Below are 16238 nucleotides of genomic sequence, written 5' to 3' on the forward strand. Positions count from 1 at the left end.
CAGAAATGGACCCTCAACTCTATGGTCAACTCATCTTTGACAAAGCAGGAAAGAATGTCGAATGGAACAAAGACAGTCTCTTCAACAAATGGTGTTGGGAAAATTGGATAGCCACATGCAGAAGAATGAAACTGGACGATTTTCTTACACCACACACAAAAATAGACTCCAAATGGTTGAAAGACCTCAATGTGAGACAGGAGTCCATCAAAATCCTAAAGGAGAACACAGGCAGCAACCTCTTTGACCTCAGCCTAAGCAACTTCTTCCTAGAAATATATTGATTTATTTTAAATGCAGTTGACGCTCCATTAACTGGATTAGGATCAGCCCAGATTTCTTAACTTTGGTTCTCTGACCATTTCCCCTGGCTTTCTCACTCATCAGCTTTCCTCAACATGCCTTGCTTAGGGTTAAATATTTTCATGAGCATGAAAATGGTTACTTCACTTACTAAATTTGAAAGTGTTCTCTTGCTGAATTAAAATCAATATCTTCAAATAGAATTATACTCATTAAGCTTACATTAACATATTTTCTACATGAATCTGAACAGAAATATTATATCTTTTATATCTCATTGTCTTTTCCTTTAGTTTATTCTTTCATAATTTTCTGCATCTTTAACATCATAATGTTAAAATATCACTTTTTAATGGGCGCTCTTCTTTTGTTGTTATACATTAAGCAAACATTATGACATAGTTAACTCAACCAAACTTATTTAAAACAATAGATGATTCACAAGACTTATTTTCGTCATACTAATTAACAAATTTTCAGTGTAAAACAATACAGACCTTATTAAATCAGTTATGAATAGTATAGCAAATCAAGAGCAACATAATTCATTTCTTTGGATACAGCAATTCATGGATGTTTTGTAAAATAGGCAGCAAGGTCTTATGGGCAACTCATCTTTGGACAACTATGGTGAGTACCAACTGTATCTTTTAACACAATAAAAACAAGGCAACCCAAAGTCCTGATTTTAACCATGAGCACTCACAACTCTATTTGGTCACAAAAATTCCTTCAATATAATTCACCTTCATTGAAAGTAACTGGAGACATATTGAAATAGAGTCATGCCAAACCAGAGCATAGAAGAAAAATGATACTATGAAAATGTTACTATTCTAAGTAACCATTATCCCAACACTTCTTATATAACATCTTATCCATAGCAAATGATCCTTTAGTTTTCAGTATATTTGTATTTTATTCCAGTCATTTTAAGCACAATTTCCACTAAATTCATTAGTTCTGAGGATGTTTAATTGCACAATAATATATCTTTTAAGCATAATTTACCAAAAATGTCTTACTAAAGAGAATAACGAACATTTTGTTTTGTAGCGCTTTCTACAAACAGCTATCTAAGAGACTGGCATATTTAAAGAATCTTTACATTAGGTCATATATCCATAGATTCTTATGATGCTTCAGTCAATATAATATTGAAATTAAGACATATCAACAAAGAGGTATACTTGCATTTAATAAATCATCTTGCTTAAAGGAGCAAAGGACTGTAATGGCAATATCATAGAGCAGTATTTGAATAGCAGCTTATTTATGTTTCAGATGATTTTTATTTATTTAATGAAGTACTTAATTAACCTATGATAAACATGTATAACCAAATGAAATTTTTATTTGAATATTATGTTTTTGATGTACTTTCTTTACTAAAGCACAAACTATCACAGTGTCCAATGCTAGTCAAATCTTGTCCTCAGTAGTGTGCTTATCCATCCAAAGTGCCCATGCACACAAATGCAAATTCATGCATGTCTTCAAACAAACACATGCAAACATTCTCAGACCCTCAGACACACAGATACATACAGAATTGGTATTTCATTTTTAATAAATCCAGAGTGGATGGAAATTTTTAAAAATCTGTATATGATGTCTATATATTAGCAATATTCTATTAAGTAAATATAATACTTACTTATAAATATTTGGTTATGCATAGGAGTAAATGGACTGAAGCCGTGTGTGTTCTGCACATTTGTGGGTGGGTATGTGTGTTAACTGAAACACAGTATCCTCATTTCTTTCCCATTTTATTTAATTAATTAATTTATTTATTTTGAGGGAGAGAGAATGTGAAAGCAGGGGGAGAAGGGACCAAGGGAGAGGGAGAGAATCTTAAGCAGGCTCCATTCTCAGTGTTGGAGCCCAAAGCGGCGCTTGATCTCATGACCCTGAAATCATGACCTGAACCAAAATCAAGAGTCAAACACTTAACCGACGGAGCCACCCAGGAGATGCATATTTAAAATGAGAAATATAGGGGCACCTGGATGGCTCAGTCGGTTAAGCATCTGTCTTTGGCTCAGGCCATGATCCCAGGGTTCTGGGATTGAGCCCCACGTTGGACTCCCTGATCAATGGGGAGTCTGCTTCTCCCTCTCCCCGCTGCTCATGCTTTCTCTCTATCTCTCTCTCTCTCAAATAAATAAATAAAATCTTTAAAAAAATAAATAAAATGAGAAATATATGTATTTCATATATAAAACTATCACGTTTGTTGGGAAAATAGAACAAAATGAGCAACACCAATATTAAATAGTCATTTCCATTTGTCCTAAGATTTTTTATGGTCACATGGCAATATTATTACAATATAAAAATGTATCAAACATATGGTACACCTTAAATTTATGCAATGTAATATGTCAGCTATATTTCAATAAAAAACTTTTTTTCAATTAATTCTAAACTCTCCTACCAGAATAACAATATATACAATATATGTATATTTTTATTCCAGAGCTTTGACTACTATATTAATTAACATTTTTATTTCCGAATATTTAATACTATCTTGGTACTAAAAGGACTTGCCTATCTGATACTCATTATATATACTTTATCTTATAATTATAATGCATATATGTATGTACATATTCTTCAATTACCTATCTATACATATTCATTATTTTCTTCATAAATTATGATAGAAGTTAAGCAGTATGCTTGAGCTCTATTCTTGTCCAGTGTACTTACGTGTTGGAACACACTAGGGAAAGAAAGAAGATAAGTACGCTGGCGGATTCCTCTTGAAAACATGATAATGACGATATTCCTAGCATTCAAATTATATTAACTACTGAGAGTATGTTGGCATCTTTTCAGCTGGATGTACCTTGTCTAAGATAATGGTAAACAAACCTGGAATCTATGAACTTATGAAGCAGGGTTCCTTGAAAAATATTTTGTATGCTATGTAATTATGGGAGTATAAGGGGATATTTACAAAAAAACATGGCTTTCTTCTGTGTTATGTGCCTGTGCCCATTACTTGATAATCACACATGTTAATCCGATTCAGAATGAATCTAATGTAACTAGAAAGGACCTAGGAACCTCTGGAATATCCTGGATCTCTCTCTTCATCTGTGTCTCATGATTATGTATATCTTTGAAATTATTAGTAAAACTTGAAACTCATTCTTACTGAACATTTGGCTACTTTCAAAATGGTTTATGTTCAGTCAACTTTTTATTAACAAATTATTTGCCAATGGGATCATGAGCTCTCTGTGGTTTTTAGATTATGCTGCTGAATATAATCCTATAATGCCTTACTGAGTATCTTCCATTCCCTCTTTGACATCACATAATATGACATGATTGTTTTGGACAGAAAAAAAAGAGAGGAAAGAGAGAATTCCCATTTTTTTAAAAAAAAAAAGTTCATATGTTTTTGTCTTTACTCTCAGTTAACTTATCTTACATAACACAATATTTAAAGACTGAAGAATTTTCTCATTAGCAAAAAACCTCAGTTCAAGACATAACAGGGACGCCTGGGTGGCTCAATTTGTTAAGCTACTACCTTCGGCTCAGGTCATGATCCTGGAGTCCTGGGATCAAGTCCTGCATAGGGGCTCCCTGCTTGGCAGGGAGTCTGCTTCTCCCTCTGACCCTCCTCCTTCTCATGTGCTCTCTCTCATTCTCTCCCAAATAAATAAATAAAATCTTTAAAAAAAAAAGACATAACAATTCCCCCAATGTAACATATAAAAACTTATGTAACAATCAAATTCAAATAAAGTATGGAAACTCTCAATAAATTATTTAACATCTTTGGCAAAGAATTAAATCTAATATGTAAACCTAACAAATGATACACTCGAAAATCTCATTGGATGTAACACTCTGTATTTGTTTTAAGCAGAAAGTAATTGATACAGGGATATGCAAAGATAAATTTTTACTGGTATAAGTGATGGATAATCAAAATATTAAGGAAAACAGTGAATTTATCTTCAATTATTCAATTACATCATGTTAGAAAAAGCAAGGACATTTTAAAATGTGCTAAAACAACAATGTCTGATGGAGGAGAAGACACAGAAATAAAAACATTGCTTTCTTCTATTCTAGCGCACATGCACACAAATTATACAAAAATGCACTAACCTGTTTTAGGATCTACGGAGAAGTAGGGTTGTCCCTGGAGAATACTGTAAACCACGCGGGCACTGTTTCCATAGGTAGGGTCATCTGCATCAGTAGCTGTCACCTGTAGAACAGAGGTACCTGTGCATTCAGGAAAACAAATTTTAGTGTGCGGTAACATTTAGCATGTGACTTGTACACAGAAACAGGTTACTCTGACATACCTATGGAACACTATAGTGGATGTATCTTATGAAATAGAATTCTTGGATTTATCTTGCTTTTTTCCCCTGCCAACACTGTACCAGATGAGAGACCAAAGGAAATATTTGATTTCCCATATTTTAATACATTTTTTTATGTGCCAATAACATTGTGAAAGGCCTCTTTGACACATAATCAGGGTTAGATTGGATTGATGATCAAGAAAAAAGAATCAAACTGGTGTTCAACTGTGGGGTAAAGTTAAAGGCAGGGCGAGAACATGCATTGCATGTTACATACCTATTCAGAAAATGGGAGATTGGATGGTTTGTGATTAGGGGGGAATGCGGGTGAGTTGACATTAAATTATCAGTGGCAACAAAATAGTACATTCAAACCATTTTCCATCATTTATGCCATCTTTATTTCTTACATGGACTATTAATGAGTCACCTAACTGGTCTCCAAGGCTCAGTTCTCATTCCTTTAGGTTCTTCTATATAGTACCAACATAATTATCTTTATACAATGGGTATCAGAATATGCCTATTACACTGGATTTTTGAAAATTAAAGTGTACTTTAAAGGAATTTATAAACATTAAAATACTGTATTTTGAGGTAAAATTAGTGGTTGTATTCTTCTGATTTCTTTCATGTTTATATCTTTCAAATACGATTTGCATAATTAGGTATATTTATACCATATTTCAGTTTTTCCCAAATGAAAACTGATCTAGGTATAACAAGACAACCATCTTTTAAGGGCTATATAACTCCACTGTAAATTTAGTGGGTTAAGAGCTCTCATTTATTCATGAAATGTACTTGATGAATCATCTAATAGGGCATACTTGATATTTTATTCTGCCTAACTAGAAAAATTCCACCTACTAATTCAGGTTGTGTAGCAAACAAAAATATTTCCCCAATCAAGTAAGTCTGTATGAAATTCTGCATTCATTTTGGTACTTGACTATGAAAGCACTGACAATTTTCAGTCTTTAGTTTTAATAAGTACTTCAATTATTTAGGTATGGCACACTTATTAAGGGCCTAATATCTGTTTAACTACAAAGATTTTACTTCCATGTTGAAATGCAGATGCAACTTGAAGCGAAGTTTGTTCTTTGTCTTCAAGGCATCCTAGAAAACTTAATAGAAGTAGTATGGCTGACTATCCTTATTAGCAGATTATAAATGCACATGGACTTCCAATAATATGTTAAGATTCTGGCCTCTAAATAGTATTTTTACATTGAGATTATAAGCAGAAATATGATTAGCAATTATGCATACTCAGAAGGGGAGGACTGTGTGATGTCTAAAAGAAATCTCTAATAATGAATAATAAAACACAGTGGGGACACTAAATGCTGGCAAGAATACTGAGAAACTAGGTCACTTATACACTGCAGGTGGAAATGTACATTTAGCAGATTCCTATAAAATCAAACACACATTTAGCTTACAACTCAGCAAATTGTAGTCTTGGGCATTAATGCAAAAGCAATGCAAACATATGTCTGCATAAAACCGTGTTTGCAAAAGTTAATAGATATTCACAGCAGCATTATTTGTAGTAGCCCCAAACTAGAAATGACTCAGATGTACTTTACTGGGAAAATGGTTAAACAGACTGTGGTAGTTGATAGTATGGAATACTACTCAGCAATAAAAATAACAGCCTGTTGATACATGCAGCAATTTGTATGAATCTTCAGGGAATTATACCCAGTGGGAAAAAAAAAAAACAGTCCCAAAAGGTGATATATTGTATGATTCTATTTATTTAACCTTCTTGAAATGATGACAGTTTAAAAATTGATAACAGATTTGTGGTTGCCAGGTTGAAGGAAAGGAGGTAGAGTTAGGGGAGGCTGGTTATAAAAGAGCAACATGAAGTCCTCATGATGTTAGAACTGTTCAGTATTTTGATTATGGTATGGGATACATGAGCATACATTTATGATAAATCACATAGAACTAAACACACACACACACACGTAAAACTAGGGAAATCTAAATAAGATTGGTAGATTAAATAATTTTGATCCTGGCTAAGATATTTTTTATAGTTTTGGCAAGATGATAATTATGTAAGATGTTACCATGGAGAAAAATGGGGTAAGGATACAAAGAATCCCTCCATATCATTTCTCATGACTGCATGTGAATCTGTGATCTCAAAATTAAAAGTTTATATAAAAAACAAAAATGTTTTCTTGCCTCACTGATATTCCATTCTGAGAGAGCCTTATTTAGGCTTGTGTGTGTACCATGATTTTTCTCATTATATAATGCACTACACTTCCTGGCTTGATTAAACTTTGCAGAGTTAGTTAAATTACACTCCTAGGTATAATTATTGTTATGTTTATAAAACAAAGTTCCAAGGACTTTTCCTGTGATGTCAAAACACTTGTTCCGTGCCTCACATTCATCTCTCCAACCTGTTCAGAGAATATCAGTAGATAGACATCTACAAATAAAAGTTGGTTTAGGAGGCATTTTTGTTGATTGCACGTTGAAAAAAAAAATTAAATCTGTAGCAGGTGCCCAGACAAAGCTCTAAAAAGTGTAAGAAGTCCATATTGTGGCTAAATAACAATATGGACCTATACCAATAAAAGGTTAGGTTCTGTACTTGATTCTAATATAGTTAGTACTTTTATTTTATTTTATTTTTTTAAAGATGTATTTATTTTGACAGAGAGAGACACAGCGAGAGAGGGAACACAAGCAGGGGGAGTGGGAGAGGGAGAAGCAGGCTTCCTGCGGAGCAGAGAGCCCGATGTGGGGCTCGATCCCAGGACCCTGGGATCATGACCTGAGCCGAAGGCAGATGCTTAACGACTGAGCCACACAGGCGCCCCTAGTTAGTACTTTTAAATGAAAATCTATGTGTTCTTTACATTCAAAATTTAAATTATAAACAGTCCTTTATAATACTTTATAAAGCGTTATAAAATTATATCAGTCAAATATTTGATCTGATTGGAAAAATGCTGATCGTACTAGGCTTATACAAGGATTACTGAGATTCAGGAAAGAGAGAACAGTATAGATATAAAGCATTAAAATAATGGTCATCTTTTGGGCGCCTGGGTGGCTCAGTTGGTTAAGCGACTGCCTTCGGCTCAGGTCATGATCCTGGAGTCCCTGGATCGAGTCCCGCATGGGGCTCCCTGCTCAGCGGGGAGCCTGCTTCTCCCTCTGACCCTCCCCCATCTCATGCTCTCTGTCTCTCATTCTCGCTGTCTCAAATAAATAAATAAAATCTTTAAAAAAAATAAAAAATAAATAAATAAAATAATGGTCATCTTTTAAGAAGCCACACTTATAAAATCCTCAGATTTTAAAAATTTTCTCTGGCTTTGTGATAGTTATTTAGGTTTAAATTATTTTTAACATCTTAAAAATAGTCCTGAACCAACCATTCCATAGAGAAATCTGAGAAAGACAAATAGTGCAAGATCACACCTCCCTTGTGGTAATAGGCTGGATCACCACATGACAAAAAAACAAAAAATAAAAAATAAAAAATCGTTCTGCTTGGCTTAAAGTGTCTATAAAAGTCCAGCCTTGTTAAGTGAAAGCTGAAAGGCATGAATGGAGTGACAAGTGAAATGAAGAACAACGAGAAAAGGAAAAAAAAAAGAAAAGAAAAAGTAGCCTCTTGGTGCTAAGTGAAGGTTTAAAGTAGCACAGAGAAGTGAGCAGAAAAGGGATCCAGGAGAGAAAAAGGAAATATATTAACTCTCTACCTTGGTCAAAATGTACTGTCACTAACAGTTACACATCTCTCTGTAGTAGGTCTCACAGTATTTGGCTATTCTATTTGCGTGAAGTAAGGTAGAGCAAATGATCTCCATCATTCTACTTTGGTGGCATCTGAAGGGATCAGGCCACAGCTTTGGGTACACAGATGGCTGGTTGAAGGGAGCATGTGCAAAAGTACAGCACAGCCCAAGCGAAAGTCAGCCTGGCCCCTGAACACAGTAGGGGTACAAATAAAGAGCAGGGATGGCAACTAAGTCCCCTGGCCAACTGTTTCAGGATTTCTTACCAAGGAGAATTGGTAAGGGGGTTTCAGGCCAAAAGAGAAAATTACACATATCTTACGTTCTTATTGACTCGAAGCCTCGATGGCAACATTTTAAGAACCATTGGTGCTTTTAGAAGTTATTTTACATTAGGAAAAATAGATAATAAAAAAATAGAACTCTTCAGGGTGCGTTAGGGGTTGAATTGTTTCCCCTCAAAGTTCATGTGTTGAAGATCTAGACTCCAGTACATCAAGGCGATCTTATTTGGAAATAGGATCTTTGTAGATGTAATTAATTAAGATAAGGCCAAACTGGAGTAGAGTGGGCCCCTACTCTAACATGCCTGGTATCCTTATAAAAATAGGAAATTTGGAAACACACACATACACACACACAGAATACTTTATGCCAAGATGAAGACAGAGATCAGAGAATTTCCTCTACAAACCAGGGAAAGTCAAAAATTGCCAACAAACTACTAGAAGCTAAAGGAGAGGCTTGGGACAAACCCTTTTCCAGTACTTGAGGAGGGAACATGACTCTGCTGACACTTTTGACCTCAGACTTCTAGCTTTTGGAACAAGGAGACAAATATTTTTGTTGTTTAAGCTACTCAGCTTGTGGTACATTGGTACAAGAGACTTAGCAAGCTAATAAAATGTGTCACGGTTGCAATGGAAAGAAATTACATTTATTCTCAGAATTTACAGGTGTTCTTTCACTGAATCTGGACAAGAGTCTAAAGTTATACTTCACAATAAAATGACGGATAATTCCCTTTGCTACATCATAAATGAGATAAAATAAAAAGTTCATCTCACAAGTTGATAAAATTAAATTAGGTAGAAATTAATGGTATCTGATTTTTTTAAACATTAGGCACTACTAGTGATATAACTGTTGGCATTTTTAAGTAAATTAATGAGATATATTATTTATGCTAATGAAGGATTTCTATTCCTGGTTAAATGTTTAAGAGAAAAAAATCAGTATTTATCTATTCTGAGAAGGGTATCCCACATTAGACAATTCCGTTCCTTTATTCATGCTGTATGCCCTAATTATATACATAGTAGAAAAGAGAAAATTCTTATTCTTTATAATGCTAGATTTTCAAATAGAAATATATGAAGTAATGCCAAGAAGTCCATTATTCTACTAGAATATTCAAATAATCTAATTTTTTCTAGAAATTATTATATACATTTGGTCAATAGATATTAAACCAGTAGTAGCCCCTTCTCTATATAACTTCTATTTTTTTTTTAAGATTTTATTTATTTATTTGACAGAGAGAGAGGCAGAAGAGAGGGAACACAAGCAGGGGGAGTGGGAGAGGGAGAAGCAGGCTTCCCGTTGAGCAGGGAGCCCAATGAGGGGCTCGATCCCAGGATCCTGGAATCGTGACCTGAGCCGAAGGCAGACGCCCAACGACTGAGCCACCCAGGCACCCTATAACTAGCTTCTAATCAAATAAAACTTTAAAAGTGCTTTATAAGCTTTCTTAATTTTTACAACAATTTCCCATGAAAAACAACCACAGAAACATTGCCTTCTAAAGTTTCATTGGCTATTTAATGCACAATATTTTCATGTTAAATATATCTTGTGGCACACACTCAGCTGTTCCCATGCTTGGGATTAATACCTTTCAGCTGATGCTTTATACAAATCTGAAAAAAAAAAAAAAGATTAAAGTACATAAAAAAACTTTCAAGATATCTTTTCTACAATAAAACTTAAGCCTTGTTTCTTTTGGGAATTGCCTTGTGTCACTCTTTTCATTTGGTTTCTTTTTGTACTATGCTTTATAAATAGCATGCATTTTGGAAAGTTACATATCAATGGAGCAGAAAAAATGGACTTTCTTAAAAGTCTCTAAAGACCAATTTGAAATATTAATAAGGCATTTTAATACAAGCAAATATTCTCTGACACTGCAAATCGTTATGCATGACTTGTCAGGGTTCACAGCTCTGTGAAAATCTCAAGTGAATCAATGTTGAGCAAGAACTTTTGAGTAAAAAGCAGCTGAAGATATATGAAGGCAGAGAGTATCTCTCTGAAGGAATCTCATAGGGTTTAATTCTCAGAAGAATTTTCCAGGGATTGGGAAAAAGCAATAGTTACCAAGATACAACTTAAATTTCATTCTACACAGGAGAACTGTAATTTCACCAACAGAGCAATAACACAGGATTCCAGTCATTGTGTAATTTGATAAAGCTTTGAGTATTCACCCAGGAGTCATTGGATTTTTAAAAAATTCCTTCTGCAAGAGCACTTCTGAAACATTTGGTACCAAAACAAAAATCACTGTTGTAACCATGTATTTTAAATCATGGCTATCATTAAGTCTGTGTGTTTTCAATTAGATCCCTTTTATGGAACTGCTTAGTGTAAAATTTCACATTATTCAAGTAAATTTTATATTACAGTCCTAAATAGAAAAAAAAATAATAAGGAAGTAACATGCATTTAACACCAGTGAGGTGAAAAACACTCCACTATATGCCATTCAATTTAATAATGACATTAATCTATTGAGAAAATTACATTTAATCCTATTTTATAGATGGGGGTACTGAGGTTCAAAAGGTTGTGTCGTTGACAATTGGAAAAGGCAGAATTCAAGCCTGGTCCTATCTGTTTTGATATGTGACATTCTTTCCTCTATAATCTATTTCTCCAACCAGTCAGGATGGAGTTTAAGAGTTCCATCCATATCTTCCACCATTTGGTGTGCATGTGTGTTTCCTTGATGGTATGTAATGACCATCCAAGTGCATCTATTTGGGGAGACTTAGTGTTATATTTCAATGCTCTGTCTACCTGGTCAAAAGCCAAGTCATTATACACATTTTGTAAAATAAAGGTGTGTGGTAGAATAGTTAGGGGAAGCATTCTCCAGGTACTGACAACACTGTTGTGCTCTTCTGCAGCCTGCCTTACCAACTAAATAAAAGCAGATGCTAGAAGAAAATTGCAATACAGAAAAGAAAGATGTGTCTACCTCTGTTGCTGTCTACCTCCCCTCCCTCCCTCCCTCTTTCAGCTTAAGGTGGTCTCTCTAGCAGTGTCTGCTTTTCTGCAATGGTCCCAGCTCCCTCTGAGCTGCCTTCTTCCATGGGTCCATGCAATAAAGCCCAGCTCCTGAGGTCAGGTAACACTACTCTTCCAGCCCTAGGGATAGTAAACTCCTGCCCTACTTGCCTCATGGTCCACGACTTGGTTTTTCACTTCTCCTTTCATTTTCGTAGCTCATTCCATATTTGTAACTCCTGCTCTTGATCTAACTGGCAGTGGATTTTATTTTCTTGCTTAAACTCTGTGATACAGAAGGTATTAACAGGTTTCTCCCTGACTATCCTTCATTGCTTTTCTGAGTAATGACTATACTTTACCAAATAAAAGGTTAGTTTCTGTACTTGATTCTAATATAGTTAGTACTTTTAAATGAAAATCTATGTGTTCTTTACATTCAAATTTTAAATTAGTCAATATATTGGAATCTGAAAGACATCATTTGGAGAGTTATTCATTATATGCAAAATAAAATTATGAGATTTTAAGAGAAAGTGTTCTTTGAAGTGGAGAAAATTTTCATATATGTATGAAAATTTCATATATATATATATATATATACACACACACACACACATAATCGAAAACTTCAATACTTCTCAAAGTATTCACCAGTTATTTCTTTACTTTACCATGTATGGTGATTAAGTACATGTACTGTTGCTGATTTAATATTAGTTTCTTATCAAAAATTAGAAATTGTATCTATAAATAGCTTTAATTTTCACTGTTTAGAAAATATTCTATTTGCAAAATAAAGAAAATTACCAAATTCAGCATTGTTCCGAATAATGGAATATTATTTCAGCTGAATTTTCATTCAATAATAACAACAAAGCAGAAACAAAACCAAAACAAACAAACAAACAAAAAAAGGCAACACAAAATGAAATACAAAGATAAAAATATTTTGTCCTTGTTTGCTCACAAAGTTGTCAATAAAAGTCTGGAAGAGTTTACTAGAAGATTATAGCATATATTCATAATATATACTGTATATTTTGTATACATATTTATATGTCATCATATTTATATATACACACAGACAATTGACATTCAACCACTAATTTCAATCATTGAGTAAAAAACTTCATTTTATTTATTTATTTTAACCAATTAGCTGGGAAAATGGATTTCTAAAATAGCATAGTAGCACAGTCTATATATTTTTAAGGTAGTCAAAAACAAAATAAATTACAACTAAACCATATATACATATAATTAGAAGGCTTTTTACTTTTTGGTTCCTATGCCCACTCTCACCAGATTCATTGTTTGAGTGTACCAACTTTTTGCCTACTGCTTGTTCTTTCATTAGAATTTAAAATTTTGATTGTATCACAATTGAAAAATATTCATTGATATACCATAATTGAAAATGAAGAATTCACTGCATCAAAGTTATCGCTCAATACCTCTCCCATCACACAATTTAATTACATTATTAATTTAATTTTATTTTATTTTAAAGATTTTTATTTATTTGAGAGAGAGAGAGAAAGCATGAGAGAGGGGAGTGTCAGAGGGAGAAGCAGACTCCCCATTGAGCAGGGAGCCCGAAGCTGGACTCTTATCTTAGGACTCCGGGATCATGACCTGAGCCGAAGGTAGTCATTTAACCAACTGAGCCACCCAGGCACCCCCATTATTAATTTTAGTTACGTTAGTTACTTTTATCACTATGGATAAAATGGTTAATTAAATTCCTGTATTTTGCTTCAATAATTTTAGGCAGCAAACATTCTCTTAATGATTTCTAAGGAAATATATATAATTTACTGCCTTTTCACTTTAATTTTTGTCAGCTACATGTTTTAAGTTATTGTAGTATACATTATATTATGTTCTTCCTCTACAAAAAATGGCTTTTGTGATTTTTTTCTAGGCTTTTATTTAGGAGGCTGGATATAAATGGACAATGTCTAGGCCATATATAAAAATAGAACTCTGACTCGTAATCTGTAGCAAACAGCCCAAGAAATCAACCTGCTATCTACAATAAACAGCCCAGGAGCCAGGCTACATATTTTCCATAAATCATATGTGTAGGAGGTTAAATGATTTTCCTTAACAAAAATTAGAAATTGTATCTATAAATAGCTTTAATTTTCACTGTTTAGAAAATATTCTATTTGCAAAATAAAGAAAATTACCAGGAAGTCAAACAATAACATTCAGCCCAAAACGACCACGGCTTGATCAATAACTTACAGCTTCTCTACATTTTTCCCCATTTCCAACTTAAACGCAATCAGATAAGACAAGACTCGCATTTGTAACCAGTCACACAGGATGCTCTAAGTAGCTCATCTACAGCTTCTCTATGACATCAGCTTCCAATCATGGCATACTCAAAACTTTCTATTTTGTCCACTATAAGCCTCCCCCAATCTTCTCCCTGCTTTTGAGTCTCTGCCAAAATGCAAGTGATTGGGCACCTGGGTGGCTCAGTTGGTTAAGCATCTGCCTTCGGCTCAGGTCATGATCCCAGGGTCCTGGGATCGAGCCCCCATCAGGCTCCCTGCTCTGTGGGAAGCCTGCTTCTCCCTCTCCCACTCCCCCTGCTTGTGTTCCCTCCCTCGCTGTTTCTCTGTCAAGTAAATAAATAAAATCTTTAAAAAAAAAAGACTAAATGGAGAATCTAAGGAATCAGTAGTAGCATAAAATGTAATCTGGTGAATCATATCTATCATTGAGTAAAAATGAGAAACTAGGTTGGTTTATGTGGAATTTTTTGCATTTACAACTTAATCATATATAGGAAAATAAAATTAATCATTACTTCCTGAAGCAATAATAAATTTTTACCAGATATAAGAACAGTGATGTTCAAATAATTAAGAGGCAATATTTCTTCAAAATCTTTCCTCAAAAAAAATCTTTCCTGCAGACAAAGTGTAGGTGAAAAGGGTCAACTTTTGTAATTAGTTGTAATTACTCAATACAGATTGACAAAATATGGTTTCAAGTGATGTGGTTATAATACAACAAAAGTAAGAGAGCAAAACTTCTGGGCCTCTTCTTCAAAAACCCTTGAAACTTGCACTTTTATACTATTGAAATGCTGCTCTAAGATCCATACAAAATATTTTCTTCCATTCCATAGGTTGCCATTTCATTTTGTCAATGTTTCCATTGCTGTGCAGGAGCTTTTTAGTTTGATGCAGTCCCAGTTGCTTATTTTTGTTTTTGTTCTTTTGCCTTTGGTGTTAAATCCAAAATATCATTACAAAGACCAATGTCAAGGAACTTACCCTCATGTTTTCTTCAGGAGTTTTACGTATTTAATCCATTTGAGTTGATTTTTGTGTATGATGTAAAATAATGGTCCAGTTTCAGTGTTTTTCATGTGGCTGTGCAGTTTTCCCAACACCATTTATTGAAGAGAATATCCTTTCTCCATTGTGTATGTTTGGTTCCTTTGTCAACAATTGACCATATATACATGAGTACTTTTGGTCTCTCTTTCTATTCCATTGGTCTAGGTGTCTGTTTTTATGCCAATACTATACTGTTTTGATTACTATAGCTTTGTAGTATAGTTTGGAATCAGGAAGTGTGAGGTCTCCAGCTTTGTTTTTTATCCCAAGATTGTTGTGGCTATGAGGTATCTTTTGAGGTTCCATAAAAATATTAATAGTGTTTGTTCTATTTCTGTGAAAACTGCCACTGACATTTTGCTAAGGATTGCATTGGATCTGTAGGTCAGTTTAGATAGAATGGACATTTAAACAATGTTAATTCTTTCAATCCATGAACATGGAATACCTTTTCATTTATTTGTTTCCTCTTCAGTTTATTTTATCAATGTTTTACAGGTTTCAGCTTACAGATCTTTCACCTTCTTAAATTTATTCCTTAGTATTTTATTCTTTTGGATGCTCTTATAAATGGGATTGTTTTCTTAATTTATATCTTTTTTGTAGTTCACTTTAAAATGGATGCTGTTTTGAGCCACTAGGTGTGGGTTGATTTGTTATAAAACACTAGCTAACCGACACAAGGGAAAAGTTATGAGAAGAAAAAAGTTATGAAACTTATAATTTTTTTGTTCAACTTTCACTTCGTTATACAATGTGATTCCTCATACACACTTTTAATTTACCATGTAAATAGCAGTGTCAGCCTCATTTCATTGAAATTACCTCATTTTGAAGTTATTCCCAAGGGTAATGATTTTAAAATGGCTACTAGAATCCTGGAAGCTATCCAGGGTGAAGCTCCCAAGATGTTTGGCCAGAACTAAATCAGTCTCCCAATAAGCAGTGCAATAAAGTAAGCACAGCTGGTGTCTCTTCTTGTTGCTTTGCAAGAAAGAACACAGCTGCAAATGCAAATAGGCCTGGGAATTAGAGACTGGAGAACAAAGACATGAAAAAGACTAGGATGTTTGAATACATCTCCAAGTGCAAGGCACCTTGTGGCTATTAAGGGTCATACAGTAAAACTTCATATCTTTTCTTTTTATGTCAAACTAAGAATC

The 16238-nt window shown here is 34.1% G+C and overlaps 1 protein-coding gene across 5 annotated transcripts in view; it reads right to left on the reverse strand.

Moving 5' to 3' along the window:
* The window catches only part of CDH18 (cadherin 18), a 318946-nt gene that overhangs the window by 206672 nt on the left and 96036 nt on the right, over window positions 1–16238 (reverse strand). For all 5 annotated transcript variants that reach the window (XM_034998813.1, XM_034998812.1, XM_034998817.1 and 2 more), the window contains exon 3: window positions 4441–4560. In XM_034998813.1, coding sequence (XP_034854704.1) covers window positions 4441–4560 — 120 coding nt within the window. The remainder of the gene's footprint in view (window positions 1–4440; window positions 4561–16238) is intronic.

This window comes from Mirounga leonina, unplaced genomic scaffold (genome assembly GCF_011800145.1).
Source record: "Mirounga leonina isolate KUSES-001 unplaced genomic scaffold, KU_Mleo_1.0 Mir_95, whole genome shotgun sequence".
NCBI classification, from domain to species: Eukaryota; Metazoa; Chordata; class Mammalia; order Carnivora; family Phocidae; genus Mirounga; species Mirounga leonina.